The sequence below is a fragment of the Oncorhynchus gorbuscha genome, linkage group LG11 (genome assembly GCF_021184085.1).
Source record: "Oncorhynchus gorbuscha isolate QuinsamMale2020 ecotype Even-year linkage group LG11, OgorEven_v1.0, whole genome shotgun sequence".
NCBI lineage: Eukaryota > Metazoa > Chordata > Actinopteri > Salmoniformes > Salmonidae > Oncorhynchus > Oncorhynchus gorbuscha.
Window position 1 is genome coordinate 17887508 of NC_060183.1, and position 19077 is coordinate 17906584.

Consider the following 19077-nt stretch of genomic DNA (forward strand, 5'->3'; position numbering starts at 1 on the left):
AGTCGGAAGTTTACATACACTACTAAGGTTGGAGTCATTAAAACTTTTTCAACCACTCCACAAATGTCTTGCTAACAAACTATAGTTTTGGCAAGTCGGTTACGACATCTACTTTGTGTATGACACAAGTAATTTTTCCAAACATTTGTTTACAGACAGATTATTTCACTTATAATTCACTGTATCACAATTCCAATGGGTCAGAAGTTTGCATACACTAAATTGACTGTGCCTTTAAACAGCTTGGAAAAATCCAGAAAATTATGTCATGGCTTTAGAAGCTTCTGATAGGCTAATTGACATAATTTGAGTCAATTGGAGGTGTACCTGTGGATGTATTTCAAGGCCTACCTTCAAACTCAGTGCCTCGTTGCTTGACATCATGGGAAAATGTAAAGAAATCAGCCAAGACCCCAGAAAAAAAATGTAGACCTCCACAAGTCTGGTTCATCCTTGGGAGCAATTTCCAAACGCCGGAAGGTACCACGTTCATCTGTACAAACAATAGTACGCAAGTATAAACACCATGGGACCAAGCAGACGTCATACCGCTCAGGAAGGAGACACGTTCTGTCTCCTAGAGATGAACGTACTTTGATGCGAAAAGTGCAAATCAATCCCAGTATAACAACAATGCACCTTGTGAAGATGCTGGAGGAAACAGGTACAAAAGTATCTATATCCACAGTAAAACGAGTTCTATATCGACATAACCTGAAAGGCCGCTCTGCAAGGAAGAAGCCCCTGCTCCAAAACTGCCATAAAAAAACAGACTATGGTTTGCAACTGCACATGGGGACAAAGATCATAATTTTTGGAGAAATGTCCTCTGGACTAATGAAACAAAATAGAACTGTTTGGCCATAATAACCATCGTTATAGAGAAAAAAAGGGGGAGGCTTGCAAGCCGAAGAACACCATCCCAATCGTGAAGCACGGGGGTGGCAGAATCATGTTGTTTGGGGTGCTTTGCTGTAGGAGGGACTGGTGCACTTCACAAAACATATGGCATCATGAGGCAGGAAAATCATTTGGATATATTGAAGCTACATCTCAAGACATCAGTAAGGAAGTTGAAGCTTGGTCACAAATGGGTCTTCCAAATGGACAATGACCCCAAGCATACTTACAAAGTTGTGGCAAAATGGCTTAGGGACAACAAAGTCAAGGTATTGGAGTGGCCATCACAAAGCCCTGACCTCAATCCTATAGAAAATGTGTGGGCAGAACAGAAAAAGCGTGTGCGAGCAAGGAGACCTACAAACCTGACTCAGTTACAGCAGCTCTGTCAGGAGGAATGGGACAAAATTCACCCAATTTATTGTGGGAAGCTTGTGGAAGGCTACCTGAAACGTTTGACCCAAGTTAAACAATTTAAAGGCAATGCCAACTAAATACTAATTGAGTGTATGTACACTTCTGACCCACTGGGAATGTGATGAATTCTCTCTACTAATTATTCTGGCATTTCACATTCTTAAAATAAAATGGTGATCCGAAATTACCTAAAACAGGGATTTTTTTTTACTAGGATTAAATGCCAGGAATTTGTGAAAAACTGAGTTTAAATGTATTTGGCTAAGGTGTATGCACACTTCTGACTGCAACTTTACAAAAGCAACAGATATCATTAATAAGAAAGGGCTAGAAGCGTATTATATGGTGAGCTACCAAGTGACTAGAACAGGCAAGCCACATACTATTGTGGAGGACTTGATTCTTCCGGCTACCGCGGATATAGCTGGGACAATGCTGGGGGGAAAGGCCAACAAAAACTATACAGACAATGCCTTCAAACAACACTGTTTTACGACTCATCAGTGAAATGGCAGGAGATGTTTTGAAACAATTACTGTTTCGCATACAAGCCAGTGAATTCTATGCGTTACAGCTGGATGAGTCAACAGACTTGGCGGGCCTGGCACAGCTCCTGATATATGTCCATTATATTTATGGGGGGTCAATTCAGGAAGACAAATGAACTCAAGCTTACGGACAATGTAAAATGTGATTATAGCGAAGCACTTGAGTGAGCTGGGTGCACAATTACGCCAGTACTTTCCTGAAATGGACGACACAAACAACTGGATTCGTTATTCCTTTGAGGCGCTGCTTCCAGTCCACTTACCGATATCTGAACAAGAGAGCCTCATCGAAATTGCAACAAGTGGTTCTGTGAAAATTGAATTTAATCAGAAGCCACTGCCAGATTTCTGGGTAGGGCTGCGCTCAGAATATCCTGCCAGCTGTGTCACTAGAGATTCTGGGTTCTAGTCCAGGCTCTGTCGCAGCCGGCTTCCCACGAGCCGGGTTGTGACAAAAACTCACACTCATTCTTATGTTTAATAAATGTATCATATAGTGTGTGTGTGGCAGGCTTACAATGATGGCAAAAAAACAACATTTGAGAGTGCACTGACCCTGGTGCTAGAGGGGGTACGCAGCTGGAGGTTAAATGTTTGAAGGGGTACTGGACTAAAAAAAGTTTGGGAACCACTGCTCTGCTGAGATTTACTGTCAGGGCCCAGGTCTGGCATAATCTGAGCAGAAGATCTAGGTGCTGCTGTAGGTTCTCTCTCGCTCTATGCACTAGCGTAAGTGCTTATTATGGCGAGATCACAGAGGTGAAATGCCTCTAATTCGTCCTGCATAGTGTACATAAACTAATACCGTGAGAGGTAGGCTACCGCAGGCTATACAACACCGCAGGACGATTTGCTCTTGAATGTCACCTAGTTCTCATCGGCAACTTCCGGCAAACATCGCAAGGTTTCGACGACATCGGTATGAAATGGCAGAAACTGCCTCTGTGTCACGGACTCAAAGATTAGACTACGTAGTACACATGTATTTTGCAGACCCAGGCCTGCCAGTGGAAGGAAACGCAGTGGATTCAGAGGTTGTCCTACTAAGCAAAAAATAATATAATATCTTCAAACATTCTGCTGTATATTTCAACGGAAGACCAGAAACCGTGGTTTGACAGTTTTGGAATTTCTAACGCGTTCTTTTGGAGTAGGGTGAGTTCGATATTAAACCAATATAAGACATGTTATTGTTAGCAGTGGGGGGAGGGTATTAGCACTGATGGGTTGCAAAGAACACAGCAAATACATTAAATAACTGCAATTAGCTAGTTGGACCATATTGTCAAGTTTTGGCTTCTAAAGACATGCACCGCATAAAAAAATGGCTATTAGGATATTCTCAAACGCGCACGACAGGCTACAAAATGCGCTAACGTTACATTTTAAGACTTTAACTACCTGCTAACAGCTAGTGCTACATTGTAACAACGACCTAACGTTAAGTATCTTCGCGGCATATAGTCTACTGACAACATCAACGGCGTGGTTACATTTGCCATGCCATATTTTGATTTGTAACATCACCATCATTTCTAAAATGATTAAGAAACACAAGCCCACCATTCGGTCATAAATGGGCTTTTGACAATTAGCCCACCAATGGACTAGTATAAACTTGTGAGTGCAAGTTAACTTATTGCATGCTGCTAGTGAGTCAAGTCGATTTCTATTAAACAAGTGAGAGGTGTATAACTGGAATTTGTCTACATTTCATCCTATATATCTAAGAATAGCAGAATAATGAATCGACGATATTATGGTCACATCGACAACCATCTATTATAATAAGAACGCTATTTATCATGTAAATATGGTTAAATCATATCTTAATTTGACTATCTATTCACTAAACATCGGTGATGTTTAGTGTTGCATGTTGTTTTTAAATGATTTTGGACACCTTCATTAACCATTCCAGGTGTGTCATGTGGAAGAATGACCTCTATAACAGATGAAGCTAGAGGCTTTTGGCACATTGCTTCTAATGCTGATGTCTGCTCTCAGTGGTGATAGGCTTTAGTGTCTTCATTAGCTGGAAAAGTAGGCTGGTGAATCCCAGAAAAACACATAGATAATGTGAGAAGTCATATTAAGTTAGGTTAGATGTAGACCCCAGCAGGGCATTGCTCTATGAAAGAGAGTCATAGATGGCCCTGAATGGTTTGACAGCTGGTTTGAAAGCTGAACAACCCATTTTCATGTTCAGCTTTCTTCCAGTTATGCATTTAATTTATTCCTTGAAATTAAATGGCCCCCATTTGACTGAAATGCCCCACACCGTGAACGTGTGATTAGTGAGAGACCTTGAAACAGCATCAGATGATGTAGCGTGACGACATGCTTCATCACTATGGTTCTCTGCCTCCCACTGATCGCATATTCTCTCAGATTCTCTGTGATTTGAAGCAGCACTCATCTAAGTTTCACATCTAAAGACCAACTGAAATGTCATAAAAATGCTCACATTCCAGTGATAATGTGGCTGGGAAAAAAATAGTGTCATTCATGTTGTTTTAATAAAATGTACACGCACACCGCCATTCATTCTGCTCCAGAGCACACAATTGGATGGAGCTACTGCATGGAAACGATTTTCATTTTGAATTTTACAAAGCATTCTGTTCAGACTTCTCCAAACGCTGTTTTAGTCCCTCCATCTCATAGCAGGGCTTCAGGCCATTGACATGCCTTTCAACCGGGATGAAAAAAACCCTGCTGAACGCCCCTTCATGTGGAAAAGGGGAAGGGGGTGGCTGTATAGGAGTATGGAGGTCAAGTCATGGTCTGTTGACCGTGCAGCCATCAGCCAGTGAAAATGTCCTCAGCACAAATGTTCTAGATTTGACTAATGATTTCTTCTTCTAGCTCCTTATCAAATCCAGCGCTCCCTCCCGCTCTCCTTTTCTCTCTCTGCCTCAATACTTCCTTCCATTTGCCTGAACAATGAGTCTTAAATATACATTTCTGCATGCTCAAATGGGTTTCGGACAGTGGTACTATTCCCTCTTGTTGTGATAGCTGTGGGATTTCTCTATAAGCTAGTGATGAACTTTTCTAGCGCTGGCCAATAACTCGCCCGAACAATCATCTAAAGACATTGTGTTTTACAATTTCTATGTTACAATCGAGCCTGGACGACTCGTTACTATTGTGGTAAGGAAACAAAACAAGAAGTGGATTTAACTTCTTTAGTAAAACAGCCCTAATGTTAGAAATTAACATACTTTTAGTGTCATCCAGAGTCACATTTATTTATTTTCCCTGCCTTTCCACACAAATCAAATCAAATCAAATTTATTTATATAGCCCTTCGTACATCAGCTGATATCTCAAAGTGCTGTACAGAAACCCAGCCTAAAACCCCAAACAGCAAACAATGCAGGTGTAAAAGCACGGTGGCTAGGAAAAACTCCCTAGAAAGGCCAAAACCTAGGAAGAAACCTAGAGAGGAACCGGGCTATGTGGGGTGGCCAGTCCTCTTCTGGCTGTGCCGGGTAGAGATTATAACAGAACATGACCAAGATGTTCAAATGTTCATAAATGACCAGCATGGTCAAATAATAATAAGGCAGAACAGTTGAAACTGGAGCAGCAGCACAGTCAGATGGACTGGGGACAGCAAGGAGCCATCATGTCAGGTAGTCCTGGGGCACGGTCCTAGGGCTCAGGTCCTCCGAGAGAGAGAAAGAAAGAGAGAATTAGAGAGAGCATATGTGGGGTGGCCAGTCCTCTTCTGGCTGTGCCAGGTGGAGATTATAACAGAACGTGGCCAAGATGTTCAAATGTTCATAAATGACCAGCATGGTTGAATAATAGTAAGGCAGAACAGTTGAAACTGGAGCAGGAGCATGGCCAGGTGGACTGGGGACAGCAAGGAGTCCTCATGTCAGGTAGTCCTGGGACATGGTCCTAGGGCCCAGGCCAGTTGAAACTGGAGCAGCAGCATGGCCAGGTGGACTGGGGACAGCAAGGAGTCATCATGTCAGGTAGTCCTGGGGCATGGTTCTAGGGCTCAGGTCCTCCGAGAGAGAGAAAGAAAGAGAGAAGGAGAGAATTAGAGAACGCACACTTAGATTTACACAGGACACCGAATAGGACAGGAGAAGTACTCCAGATAAACAAACTGACCCTAGCCCCCCGACACATAAACTACTGCAGCATAAATACTGGAGGCTGAGACAGGAGGGGTCAGGAGACACTGTGGCCCCATCCGAGGACACCCCGGACAGGGCCAAACAGGAAGGATATAACCCCACCCACTTTGCCAAAGCACAGCCCCCACACCACTAGAGGGAAATTTTCAACCACCAACTTACCATCCTGAGACAAGGCCGAGTATAGCCCACAAAGATCTCCGACACGGTACAACCCAAGGGGTGGGGGAACCCAGACAGGCCGACCACAACAGTGAATCAACCCACCCAGGTGACGCATCCCCCAGGGACGGCACGAGAGAGCCCCAGCAAGCCAGTGACTCAGCCCCGTAACAGGGTTAGAGGCAGAGAATCCCAGTGGAAAAAGGGGAACCGGCCAGGCAGAGACAGCAAGGGCGTTTCGTTGCTCCAGAGCCTTTCCGTTCACCTTCCCACTCCTGGGCCAGACTACACTCAATCATATGACCCACTGAAGAGATGAGTCTTCAGTAAAGACTTAAAGGTTGAGACCGAGTTTGCGTCTCTGACATGGGTAGGCAGACCGTTCCATAAAAATGGAGCTCTATAGGAGAAAGCCCTGCCTCCAGCTGTTTGCTTAGAAATTCTAGGGACAATTAGGAGGCCTGCGTCTTGTGACCGTAGCGTACGTATAGGTATGTACGGCAGGACCAAATCAGAGAGGTAGGTAGGAGCAAGCCCATGTAATGCTTTGTAGGTTAGCAGTAAAACCTTGAAATCAGCCCTTGCTGATTTTACATACAGCAGTATTTTACATACAGCAGGTTTTTAAAGGACCAGAGTGTGGTCTGCTTTGTTTTAATTTTTGCCATGGAAACGTATTGCGACACTGGTATCTACACGACCCTATTTCAAATGCTAGCAAAGCACTGCCACAAACCCCAGGAAATGCCTCTCTGTTTTCTGATATTGGAGATGTTTTTAAAGCTGTAGAAGCAGGATGTATGCAATGGATTTTTTGAGCTGAAGGTTTAGCCAGCTTAGGCTAACACAATTGTGGCTGGACCATTGGTCCCTGTTTAGACCACAATTGATTGGTGGTACCAGACAGTTTGCTGGGCTGATGTTTTGCTCTGCAGTGCTCTGGTTTTACATTTTTGAAAGCTGTGATCCAAATGCTGGAATGAATTTGTACAGTATATTGATTTGATGGGATATAAAATACCAGCTAATCCTATAAACGCAGAACTATAATGTGTTGTAATGCATTTAAACCTTTTTATATTAACATTTAACATTTAAGTCATTTAGCAGACGCTCTTATCCAGAGCGACTTACAAATTGGTGCATTCACCTTATGACATCCAGTGGGACAGTCACTTAACAATAGTGCATCTAAAACTTAAGGGGGGGGGGTGAGAGGGATTACTTATCCTATCCTAGGTATTCCTTAAAGAGGTGGGGTTTCAGGTGTCTCCGGAAGGTGGTGATTGACTCCGCTGTCCTGGCGTCGTGAGGGAGTTTGTTCCACCATTGGGGGGCCAGGGCAGCGAACAGTTTTGACTGGGCTGAGCGGGAGCTGTACTTCCTCAGTGGTAGGGAGGCGAGCAGGCCAGAGGTGGATGAACGCAGTGCCCTTGTTTGGGTGTAGGGCCTGATCAGAGCCTGGAGGTACTGAGGTGCCGTTCCCTCACAGCTCCGTAGGCAAGCACCATGGTCTTGTAGCGGATGCGAGCTTCAACTGGAAGCCAGTGGAGAGAACGGAGGAGCGGGGTGACGTGAGAGAACTTGGGAAGGTTGAACACCAGACGGGCTGCGGCGTTCTGGATGAGTTGAAGGGGTTTAATGGCACAGGCAGGGAGCCCAGCCAACAGCGAGTTGCAGTAATCCAGACGGGAGATGACAAGTGCCTGGATTAGGACCTGCGCCGCTTCCTGTGTGAGGCAGGGTCGTACTCTGCGGATGTTGTAGAGCATGAACCTACAGGAACGGGCCACCGCCTTGATGTTGGTTGAGAATGACAGGGTGTTGTCCAGGATCACGCCAAGGTTCTTGGCGCTCTGGGAGGAGGACACAATGGAGTTGTCAACCGTGATGGCGAGATCATGGAACGGGCAGTCCTTCCCCGGGAGGAAGAGCAGCTCCGTCTTGCCGAGGTTCAGCTTGAGGTGGTGATCCGTCATCCACACTGATATGTCGGCCAGACATGCAGAGATGCGATTCGCCACCTGGTCATCAGAAGGGGGAAAGGAGAAGATTAGTTGTGTGTCGTCTGCATAGCAATGATAAGAGAGACCATGTGAGGTTATGACAGAGCCAAGTGACTTGGTGTATAGCGAGAATAGGAGAGGGCCAAGAACAGAGCCCTGGGGGACACCAGTGGTGAGAGCGCGTGGTGAGGAGACAGATTCTCGCCACGCCACCTGGTAGGAGCGACCTGTCAGGTAGGACGCAATCCAAGCGTGGGCCGCGCCGGAGATGCCCAACTCGGAGAGGGTGGAGAGGAGGATCTGATGGTTCACAGTATCGAAGGCAGCCGATAGATCTAGAAGGATGAGAGCAGAGGAGAGAGAGTTAGCTTTAGCAGTGCGGAGCGCCTCCGTGATACAGAGGAGAGCAGTCTCAGTTGAATGACTAGTCTTGAAACCTGACTGATTTGGATCAAGAAGGTCATTCAGAGAGAGATAGCGGGAGAGCTGGCCAAGGACGGCACGTTCAAGAGTTTTGGAGAGAAAAGAAAGAAGGGATACTGGTCTGTAATTGTTGACATCGGAGGGATCGAGTGTAGGTTTTTTCAGAAGGGGTGCAACTCTCGCTCTCTTGAAGACGGAAGGGACGTAGCCAGCGGTCAGGGATGAGTTGATGAGCGAGGTGAGGTAAGGGAGAAGGTCTCCGGAAATGGTCTGGAGAAGAGAGGAGGGGATAGGGTCGAGCGGGCAGGTTGTTGTATTAACTGTATGTGTAACGCAGTATACCCTCGCTAGCCTAAATGACCCAAATGTCATCGCTTATTCAGGGAGGACTTGATTTCTCTCATATACTGAATAATTTCCCCTCATGAATTTTGACACACAATGCAGCCTCTGTCAATCGTACTCCCATAGATTGACAGCTATGGCTTGGAAGGTCCAGGTAATAAGCTGATAATATGCTAATTGCTTTTTTATCTTTCTGTTTCTTCTCCCTCTGTCTTAGGTCTTGAGACAGAAGTCCCACTTGGATGCCCAAAACACACACTTTGTCCAGATTTCATCATGAATCGGAATAAGCGTGAAAAGGAGTATTACAGTCTAGATGTCGGGGATTCCACTTTTACGGTTTTGAAGCGCTACCAGAATTTAAGACCCATAGGCTCCGGAGCACAAGGGATTGTCTGGTGAGTAGATGGAGCTGTGAATTGGAAAATATATGCCCTGTAGCCCAATGCTCATTTTCCAGTGGCTATGTTAGAACTGTGTGTGTTACTCTGGGAAAGAACATTTCGTCTGAAATCGTACTATAAAATATAACAATTTGCCAGCTATTTGAAATGGCATTGGAAGTTAATGTGATTCATACGTTATTAGCTGCGGTAGGTTGAAATGGCATTGGAAGTCAATATGATACGTTATTAGCTGCTGTAGGTTGAAATATTAGTCTGCTGTAGGTTGAAATGGCATTGGAAGTCAATATGATACGTTATTAGCTGCTGTAGGTTGAAATGGCATTGGAAGTCAATATGATACGTTATTAGCTGCGGTAGGTTGAAATGGCATTGGAAGTCAATATGATACGTTATTAGCTGTTGTAGGTTGAAATGGCATTGGAAGTCACTATGATATGTTATTAGCTGCTGTAGGTTGAAATGGCATTGGAAGTCACTATGATACGTTATTAACTGCTGTAGGTTGAAATGGCATTGGAAGTCACTATGATATGTTATTAGCTGCTGTAGGTTGAAATGGCATTGGAAGTCACTATGATACGTTATTAACTGCTGTAGGTTGAAATGGCATTGGAAGTCACTATGATACGTTATTAACTGCTGTAGGTTGAAATGGCATTGGAAGTCACTATGATATGTTATTAGCTGCTGTAGGTTGAAATGGCATTGGAAGTCAATATGATATGTTATTAGCTCCTTTAAGTTTGTTTATATGCTATATGTTTGCCATTGGTCCAGTATTACACTTCAATCATTTGGACCCTGATATTGATCTAGGATGTGGGAAATAAGGAGCAAAACTCATCTTTCATTAAAAAATATATATATTTAATGCTAGCCTTCTTCAGATGCATCATAAAGTATGGACGTACATTTGTATTTTTGTGTTTCCAGCTCAGCGTATGACCACAACCATGAACGAAATGTGGCAATTAAAAAACTCAGCCGGCCTTTCCAGAACCAGACCCATGCCAAAAGAGCTTACAGAGAACTGGTGCTCATGAAATGTGTCAACCATAAGAACGTAAGCTATTTACCTCTCTGAATCTGTGTGTCTGATAGAAAAAGGGGAACAGCAAGTAGAAAAGGGAGTTGTCCCAAATTATAGAATAGAAAGTTGTGAAAGCATTTTCTCTTGTACAATTGAACCAAAATGTAAGATCATCACAGATCATTCTAGAATGTTGCGATCCTCTTGTAACTCTTATATGAATTCTTGATGTTTCCATTTTTCTAAAATGTCATTGTCTATTTTATGTGGTGTTATTCATTTTCGGAAGAACCCTTCTGTAGTTTTAGCGCGCCCTTAGGCAGCATATTGTCAGCATGAAATGCAATGTTCCTACATACGCTGCTCACAGAACTATGATGCACTGATGCATCTTATATCTCCACAGATCATTGGCCTATTAAATGTATTCACGCCACAGAAGACGCTGGAAGAATTTCAAGATGTGTAAGCAACGTCATCGTCGCCTTTGCTTATAAAATCAACAAGGATACATTGCAATACTCTATAATCTCTGTTCCCTGGTAGACTGTAGTGCTGAAATGGCCAAAAGTATATTTTGGATATTTTTTGTTGTTGTACAGTAGTGGGGACCAGGGTCTATTGTGGGATAACTGAAGGGTTAGTACATTGTAGTGCATGGGAGGAAATGTGATTCATTCTCAGAGCGGAGGGAGGTACTTTGAGAATCTCTGTCTTTCTGATTTGGATCTAAAAAGAAAAATTAACATCATGGCTGGGGGGTAAACAGCCTGTTTCACTATGACGGAGTATGACGGAGGAGCAGCCCACTCCTGTGTGCGTGTATGTATCTTGCAGCATCACACAATAGAATACATGTGAGTCATTTATGAAGTCATTTACGATGCTTTATTAAGAAGTGTAATAGACCAGGGTTTTTCAAACTGTTCTTGCCCAGGCAAACCAGTGACTGAGGGACCACCATCATATCTTAGCAAAACAAAAAGGAATCACATCTTGTCTTATCATTGGGTGAATGATAATGGCAAGTACAAGTAATGAACATTTTAAAATGAATAGATTTGGTCGACAGTTATTATTTTGACCTCCCCACAGTTTATTGGAAGAGGAAGTGTAACTTGCAACTTGAAAGGTAACTTTCAGTTTTTAATCTACACAGTTTGGCGTCAAGCTGAGAAACACTTTAGCAGTTTTAAGATAATCTCCTGCAATTCTATGTATTTTGCCATGGCTAATGCTGTGTTCCTCTGCTCAAACATTATAACAAAATCAATGTACATGTGGCCTGAATGACCGTGAACATTTTTTTATTTTAGATTCTCCCTGACTGTCTAGCTGTTATTTGATTGTTAGTTCTCAAAGAGCGCATTATTTATATATACACACTACCGTTTAGAAGTTTGGGGTCAGAAATGAGACATTTCCTTTGTTTTCCATGAAAACATACATATAATGGGTTGCAAAATGAATAGGAAATATAGTCAAGATGTTGACAAGGTTATAAATAATGATTTTTAATTTAAATAATAATTGTATCCTTCAAACTTTGCTTTCGTCAAAGAATTCTCCGACAATTACAGCCTTGCAGACCTTTGGCATTCCAGTTGTCAATTTGTTGTGATAATCTGAAGAGATTTCACCCCGTGCTTCCTGAAGCACCTCCCACAAGTTGGATTGGCTTGATGGGCACTTCTTACGTACCATACGGTCAAGCTGCTCCCACAACAGCTCAATAGGGTTGAGACCCGGTGACTGTGCTGGCCACTCCATTATAGACAGAATACCAGCTCACTGCTTCTTCCCTAAATAGTTATTGTGTAGTTTGGAGCTGTACTTTGGGGCGGCAGGGTAGCCTGGCCTAGTGGTTAGAACGTTGGACTAGTAACCGAAAGGTTTCATGTTCAAATCCCTGAGCTGACAACTCTTTCGTTCTGCCCCTGAACAGGCAGTTAACCCACTGTTCCTAGGCCGTCATTGAAAATAAGAATTTGTTCTTAACTGACTTGCCTAGTTAAATAAAGGTTAAATTTAAATTTAAAAATTGTCCTGTGGTTGGAGGAAATTGGCTCCAATGAAGCGCCGTCCACGGGGTATGGCGTTGCAAAATGGAGTGATAGCCTTCCTTCTTTAAGATCCCTTTTACCCTGTACAAATCTCCCACTTTACCACAACCAAAGCACCCCCAGACCATCACATTGCCTCCACCATGCTTGACAGATTGCATGTCTTCTAGCATCTTAATTTTTTTATGCATCTCATGAATGTTCTTCTTTGAGATCCGAACACCTCAAACTTAGATTTGTCTGTCCAGTGTCTGTGTTCTTTTGCCCATCTTAATCTTATTGGCCAGTCTGAGATTAGGCTTTTTCTTTGCAACCATGCAAAGAAAAAGGCCAGCATCCCCGAGTCACCTCTTCACTTTTGAGGTTGAGACCAGTGTTTTGCGGGTACCATTTAATGAAGCTGCCAGTTGAGGACTTGTGAGGCGTCTGTTTCTCAAACTAGACACTCTAATGTACTTGTCCTCTTGCTCAGTTATGCACCGGGGCCTCCCACTCCTCTTTCTATTCTGGTTAGCTGTTTTGTGAAGGGAGTAGTACACAGTTTCTTTGCAATTTCTCGCATGGAATAGCTTTCATTTCTCAGAACAAGAATAGACTGACAAGTTTCAGAAGAAAGGTGATTGTTTCTGGCCATTTTGAGCCTGTAATCGAACCAACAAATGCTGATGCTCCAGATACTCAACTAGTCTAATGGTCACAGTCTGAAGCCCTGGTGTGTGAGTGAGAGCGCGAGATGTGTGCGCTCTGCTCATATTCTTTCATGTGTGTGGGTGTATCTGTGTGCGTCTGCCTGTGTATGCATACGTTTGTGAGTGTATACATGTGCACTGCACACCTTTCTGTGTAATGTCATCCACCCTCCCTTCCTTCTCCTCTGTATCCGTCCCCAGGTATATTGTGATGGAGCTGATGGATGCCAACCTGTGCCAGGTGATTCAGATGGAGCTGGACCACGAGCGGCTGTCCTATCTGCTCTACCAGATGCTGTGTGGCATCAAGCACCTTCACGCCGCGGGCATCATACACAGGGTGGGCACACACCACCACACCTTGCCTGGCCAAGCAACCTTAATATGACCCAGTCCTCCTGTGTATTCCTATTGTTGTCCCTTCTCTTACAATCACCTTTGGAGAATAAAATAAATAAAAATAAATTTAATTGGCCTGGTGTGGTGTGAATGGAACTTAAGCATCGGTAGAGAGTTATCCATCTCTAAAGCATATCCCCCTCCTGTCCCCCAACCTCAGGATCTGAAACCCAGCAACATTGTGGTAAAGTCTGACTGCACGCTGAAGATCCTGGACTTTGGATTGGCCAGGACAGCGGCCACGGGACTCCTGATGACCCCGTACGTGGTGACCCGCTACTACCGCGCCCCTGAAGTCATATTGGGCATGGGTTACCAGGCCAACGGTGAGTGAGCGACTGAGGGTTCGGCCAATTGGAGCTGTGTGTGCTGCAGAACGCTGTTTGTCGCATGCCCCGCCCACAAGGTCCTGAGACACACCCACCTTCACAGCCACACCCACCCTCCCGTGTCAGTGTCACAGTTAGAGGGGTAGGTGGCACGCCTGGCTATGCGTTGTGTGTTCCTTTCCTGCTGCATAGAGAGCCAGTGCAGAGCAGGTGTAGTGCTTGTGTTTTCTAGGAGGCTGTCCAGAGAGGGCGCAGCTGGACTAGATGTCAGTGTGATCCAGTCCCTAGTTTGGCTTGCCTTTAGCAATTAACGTTTACTGCAAGAATGTGCAGATGTGATGGGGCTTGATATCTCCGAATCATTGGACTCTCTGCGATAAAATTCAAAGATTAAATACGAGGGAAAAAAACTGCCTGAAAATATGAGCATCCCTGCAGTGTCTAAAAACGACCCCAAACTTTCCTGCTGACTTGTTGCTTTGCCTTTCTTCTTTTCCTTCTTTCTATGCTACACATATTTAGTGGATATATGGGCTGTGGGCTGCATTATGGCAGAAATGGTTCGCCACAAAATCCTTTTTCCAGGAAGGGATTGTATCCTTGTGCTGCTTGAAGCAGTTCAGTTCTGCATTTGAATTTTGTATTTATTTTTGAAGGCTAGTTTACAACGGATTGTGGAGATCATGTCAAAGAGCAACTGTCAAAATTCTATTTCTCTTCTGATATGCCTGACACCTCCACCCCCCCCCCCACACCTTCCCTCTATCCCCCAAAGCAAAGCACCCAGTGCTGTAGCTTGATGCACTTCCGACTTATGCAACAAGCTCCTGAAATAGAATTCGATAGTGTTTTGCGCTTTCATTTTTTACCAACACAATTGCAAAACATACCCTTTTAAATCATATTGTTTGATGTTCTTCTTCAAAGATAAGCAGCCATTTTGGCAGAGAATAAGAAATGGACCCTGTCCTAACAGAATATCTAATAACAATGATTGACTGGTCGATCTTTTATCAATGATAAAGAATTGGCCTTTGTCTATTAAACTGATAGTAAAAAATCTTGAGGGTTTTTATGTATTTCTGCTGTCATAATACAGTTTCTGCAGGCCTCGAGTGTCAGTGTCTTGCTAACTGAAAGCCAATGCTATGTGGCCAATGTAAAAAAAAATATATATATTAAAAAAAAGAAAGCCAATGTAGGCCGTTCTTTGGCCCACTTCCACTTTGTTTAATAGTATGCCAGAGAGTGAAGCAAAAAACCCTCACCTTATCATGATGCACTGCCTAGTCGGACACTGACTGCAATTTGACATGAGAATTGGCATGCCTTCATTTTCTTTGTTGGTATTCACACACATCACATTGTCTGCATCGTAATTACTTCCTTGTTTTATGATTTTTCATATGATTTTTTGGGGATTGCTTTGAGTTCTGCATGCTAATTTGGTTGTCATTCCATTTTTCAGTTGATGTCTGGTCTATTGGCTGCATCATGGCAGAAATGGTCCGAGGTAGTGTGTTGTTCCCAGGCACAGATCGTATCCTTCCCTGGACCCTCGTCGTCCCTCCATTGTGTGTGTGTATACAAATGTGTTTGTTGTGTGTGTGTCTGGTGGTCAGCGTATCGTACTGCATTTACATGTTAGTCATTTAGCAGATGCTCTTAACCTGTGCGAGTTACAGGATCGATTAGGGTTAAGTCCCTTGCACATCGACAGATTTTTCACCTAGTCTGCTTAGGGATTTGAAACCAGCGACCTTTCACTCCATCCAAATTACTTTCCACTGGGTTGGGTATATGTGAAAGGGTTTGTACCTGTCGGCGGCCATTTCAACTCAAGGGAAAAGTGTTCTGATCACTTCACCTCCATTACACAGTCCCACGCCGAGGCTGTTTTTAGTCTTCTTTGTGTCCGTCTCACTGGAGAAGATGCGATCGAACAGCTTTCCCTTGGTTCCTCAATCACAGTTGTTTTACAAAGTCAACAGTGAAAGAAATTTGCCTCTGTGTCCAGTGTCTGTAATCCTCCTCTTTTTTATCCCAACTACAAGCACAAAACCTTGCCAATATTCCTCCTCTGAAAAGCCCTTTGCAGCATTTTTCTTACATGTTGGAACGTCAGATATTGATCAGTGGAACAAGGTGATCGAGCAACTGGGGACTCCAAGTCAGGAGTTCCTGATGAAGCTCAACCAGTCAGTGAGGACTTACGTGGAAAACAGACCCCGCTATGCCGGCTATACCTTCGAGAAGCTCTTCCCTGACGTCCTCTTCCCAGCCGACTCAGAGCACAACAAACTGAAAGGTAAATGGGGAGAGCACACGCCCCTGGGGGACACCCCAAGCATGGAAACTGCAGTATGGTGTCATTGTGAGATGCAAAATGTCTCATACATGTCTGTATGACTAGAATATCCCATATATAGTAGTCAGTTATTTGCTGAATATAAGTATATTATGTGCCTAACACTGTCTCTGATATGCACTAACTAATCGAGTCTGACTTATGTGACCAATTGGAAATTCCACGGAAAGTAGTCTGATCATGAATAGTATTTTATGTAGTGGTTTGAAGCCTTACTCTGCTTTGATTCAGATCATGTTTGACGAAGGGACTCTGGCACACTACACTCATTTATAAGCACAGTGAATGTCAGCCGAGGGAATGAAAGGGGAATTTGCTCACGCCATTAATTTATCTATTTGTCTCAATTGTCTTGCAGCAAGTCAGGCCAGAGACCTATTATCGAAGATGCTGGTAATAGATGCATCCAAACGGATCTCTGTGAGCGAGGCTCTCCAGCACCCCTACATCAACGTGTGGTATGATCCAACTGAAGTGGAGGCGGTAAGCACTTACTTGCCCATTATGTGGGAGTGGAGGGGTGGTTCTTGTGTTAATGACCTACTCTTACGTTAGATAATAACATGACTCTTCTGATCTACTGTGTGTGTGTTTTTATTTTTTATGCGTGCATATGCCTCGAAATACACATTGAGTGGTGATTCACAATAAGAGGGAACGTCAAAACAGCCACACGCAAAATTATGAAAGCCCTGTGAGTTTGCCTGCCTGGGAAAAGCTTAGCCCGGATCAGATCATAAAACTCCCTGACTGTTTAAGCAGGGGCTCTGGATTTGACATCCATTGACAGCCAGGTCGTCATCACCGAGAGTGCACTTGCCGTTTTTCCTCTGTCAACCAATCAGACCCCGGCTACCGTAAAGTGCGGGGGTGGAGAATGAGATGTTGCACTCCACTCAGTCACTTGCATGCAAGCATTCCTCACAACTGACAAAATCGGCCTTGAGACGTGTAGATTTGGCTGCAGTGCAGCGCCTTGCGCAAATGTATCAAATTTGATTGTGACTCAGCCAAGTGAAGAGAAGGCCAACAGTCCCCATGTCACCCCACTTAAAGTACACTGTGCCCTGTCCTGTTCCTCTTGCAGCCCCCACCACTGATCACAGACAAGCAGCTGGATGAGAGAGAGCACACGGTGGAGGAGTGGAAAGGTACAGTAGCCATTTTCCCAATCTTTGATTCATACACTTTGAGCATGTTTAAATTTTCCACTATGTTACATTACAATTGCACATTATTCTACTAAGAATCTACATCTCAAGATGTTCTTGTGGGACATTCAATCTTAATATTTGAGTTTTATGCAGGTTTTGCCCTTTGTCTGTTTGTCTGTCCTAAAAAAATGGCTGTCTAAAGTGAGATGTGTTTATGGTGCATCCAACCCCTCCCTATCTGTCTAATCTAAACCTGGTCTGGTGATCTAACCCTGCTTCCTCTGGGAGCGTGATAATGACGACAGGGCATTCACACCCGAGTCTAGCAGAGCCCTGTTTATTGGCTCTATTCTCAATTCTGGACTCCCGTGTCATATCATGCTAGCAATGATCCTGTCTGTCATGTTCTTCTTAGGTTTATGTCTCATGTTTAGGGTTGCAAAATTCTTTAGATTCACAGGTTTTCCAGAAATTCCAGTTGGAAGATACCTAAATAGCCTGCTTGTTCCCTCCTAATTCCAGGAATCTGTTTTGGTGTAGTTTACCAGAAGTTCAACTGTAGTCACTCTTTTTACTAAATCTTGTGATTCATTGCAGATTTGATATACATGGAGGTTCAGGACTGGGAGGAGAGAACGAAGAATGGAGTGATCCGGGGACAGCCAGCGTCTTTAGGTTAGTTTAGAGAGTTTTCTCCAAGGGCAGCCTAGCACTCAAACTCTGATAGTTATACTCTATAACTAGGGCCCAGAGTTGTTCCTGGTCAGGTCTTATGGTCAGAGAAATCTCCTGGTTCTAGAGTACTATGTGTGGGATCAATAAATTGAGACTGGCATGGTCTCTCTGCCCGTAGTTGGCTTCTGTTCCAGTTCTTAATGAAGAACCTTTCCTCTTTCTGCCTAACCAGAAGTGGTTTAAGTCTGACTTGATACCCCCTATCTGTTTCTCCATGCATGTAGCACAGGTGCAGCAGTGAGCAGCAGCTTCCAGCAGCACCCTTCTGCGTCGTCCTCGTCCGCCAACGATGTGTCCACCATGTCCACCGATCCCACCCTGGCCTCGGACACAGACAGCAGCCTGGAGACGGCCTCTAACACGGACCCGCTGGGCTGCTGCAGATGACCATCACCCTGCCCTGGTCCCTGTCCCACCAGTCCCTCCGCTTGTCTTCAATGGTGTAGAGTTTAGGCCAGTTTCAATGTTTGTTTGTAAAAAAAAAAAAAAAGTTTTAAAAAAGATTTTTTTTTTCCTTAAAGTACTACTACAGAGTCATTTTTATTACATTTTATTAATATTTTTTAGTCCAGGCTGTAATATCAATTTATTTTTAACCTAGGAACTTTATGATTTCACTACGCTGCAGTTTTGGCCAATGGTGATAGTTTGAGAACGTCTGTAAAAGAGTTTTACATGCTTTAATTTTTTATCTTTGTTTTTAATTTCATCTACTTCTATTTAAGATACTGCTGTTTCAACTGGCCATATCAATGTAGAATGAGTTTGTACAGATTTTATGGTGAATATATTTTTTTCAAATTTAGTTTGCAGTGAGCCATTCTAACCATAATTTAATTGATACATTTATGATTTTAGTACTCCCCTTCTGAATAGTACTATTTCTTTGTCTATTCTAATCTCTTTCATATAGAATATTGTTTCATGCATATCCATTGGGTTGGA

The 19077-nt window shown here is 43.7% G+C and overlaps 1 protein-coding gene across 5 annotated transcripts; it reads left to right on the top strand.

The window, feature by feature from the left end:
- Positions 1 to 2784: 2784 nt before the first annotated feature.
- Positions 2785 to 18655, top strand: LOC124048207 (mitogen-activated protein kinase 8). 5 transcript variants are annotated; one of them, XM_046368748.1, is made up of 12 exons: positions 2785 to 3020; positions 9176 to 9356; positions 10299 to 10428; positions 10802 to 10860; positions 13349 to 13487; positions 13707 to 13872; positions 14398 to 14469; positions 16001 to 16183; positions 16602 to 16726; positions 17331 to 17394; positions 17995 to 18072; positions 18353 to 18655. In XM_046368748.1, exons 2-12 carry the CDS (start codon positions 9235 to 9237, stop codon positions 18517 to 18519), a joined length of 1305 nt encoding a protein of 434 aa, XP_046224704.1. In that variant the 5' UTR covers positions 2785 to 3020; positions 9176 to 9234; the 3' UTR covers positions 18520 to 18655. The 5 variants fall into 5 exon arrangements, with proteins under 5 accessions (XP_046224704.1, XP_046224706.1, XP_046224703.1 ...); XM_046368750.1 differs by having other exon boundaries at positions 18362 to 18655; XM_046368747.1 differs by lacking the exon at positions 14398 to 14469 and adding an exon at positions 15344 to 15415 and having other exon boundaries at positions 2788 to 3020.
- The last annotated feature ends 422 nt before the right edge of the window (positions 18656 to 19077 follow it).

What these genes read in the sequence shown, in the direction of transcription:
- LOC124048207 (XM_046368748.1), top strand. Translation starts at nt 9,235, where the DNA reads ATGAATCGGAATAAGCGTGAAAAGGAGTATTACAGTCTAGATGTCGGG. An exon ending in CCTTTTTCCAGGAAGGGATT is followed by an intron (nt 14,470 to 16,000) that starts GTATCCTTGTGC and finishes TTGGAACGTCAG; the next exon opens with ATATTGATCAGTGGAACAAG. An exon ending in GGGACAGCCAGCGTCTTTAG is followed by an intron (nt 18,073 to 18,352) that starts GTTAGTTTAGAG and finishes TTCTCCATGCAT; the next exon opens with GTAGCACAGGTGCAGCAGTG.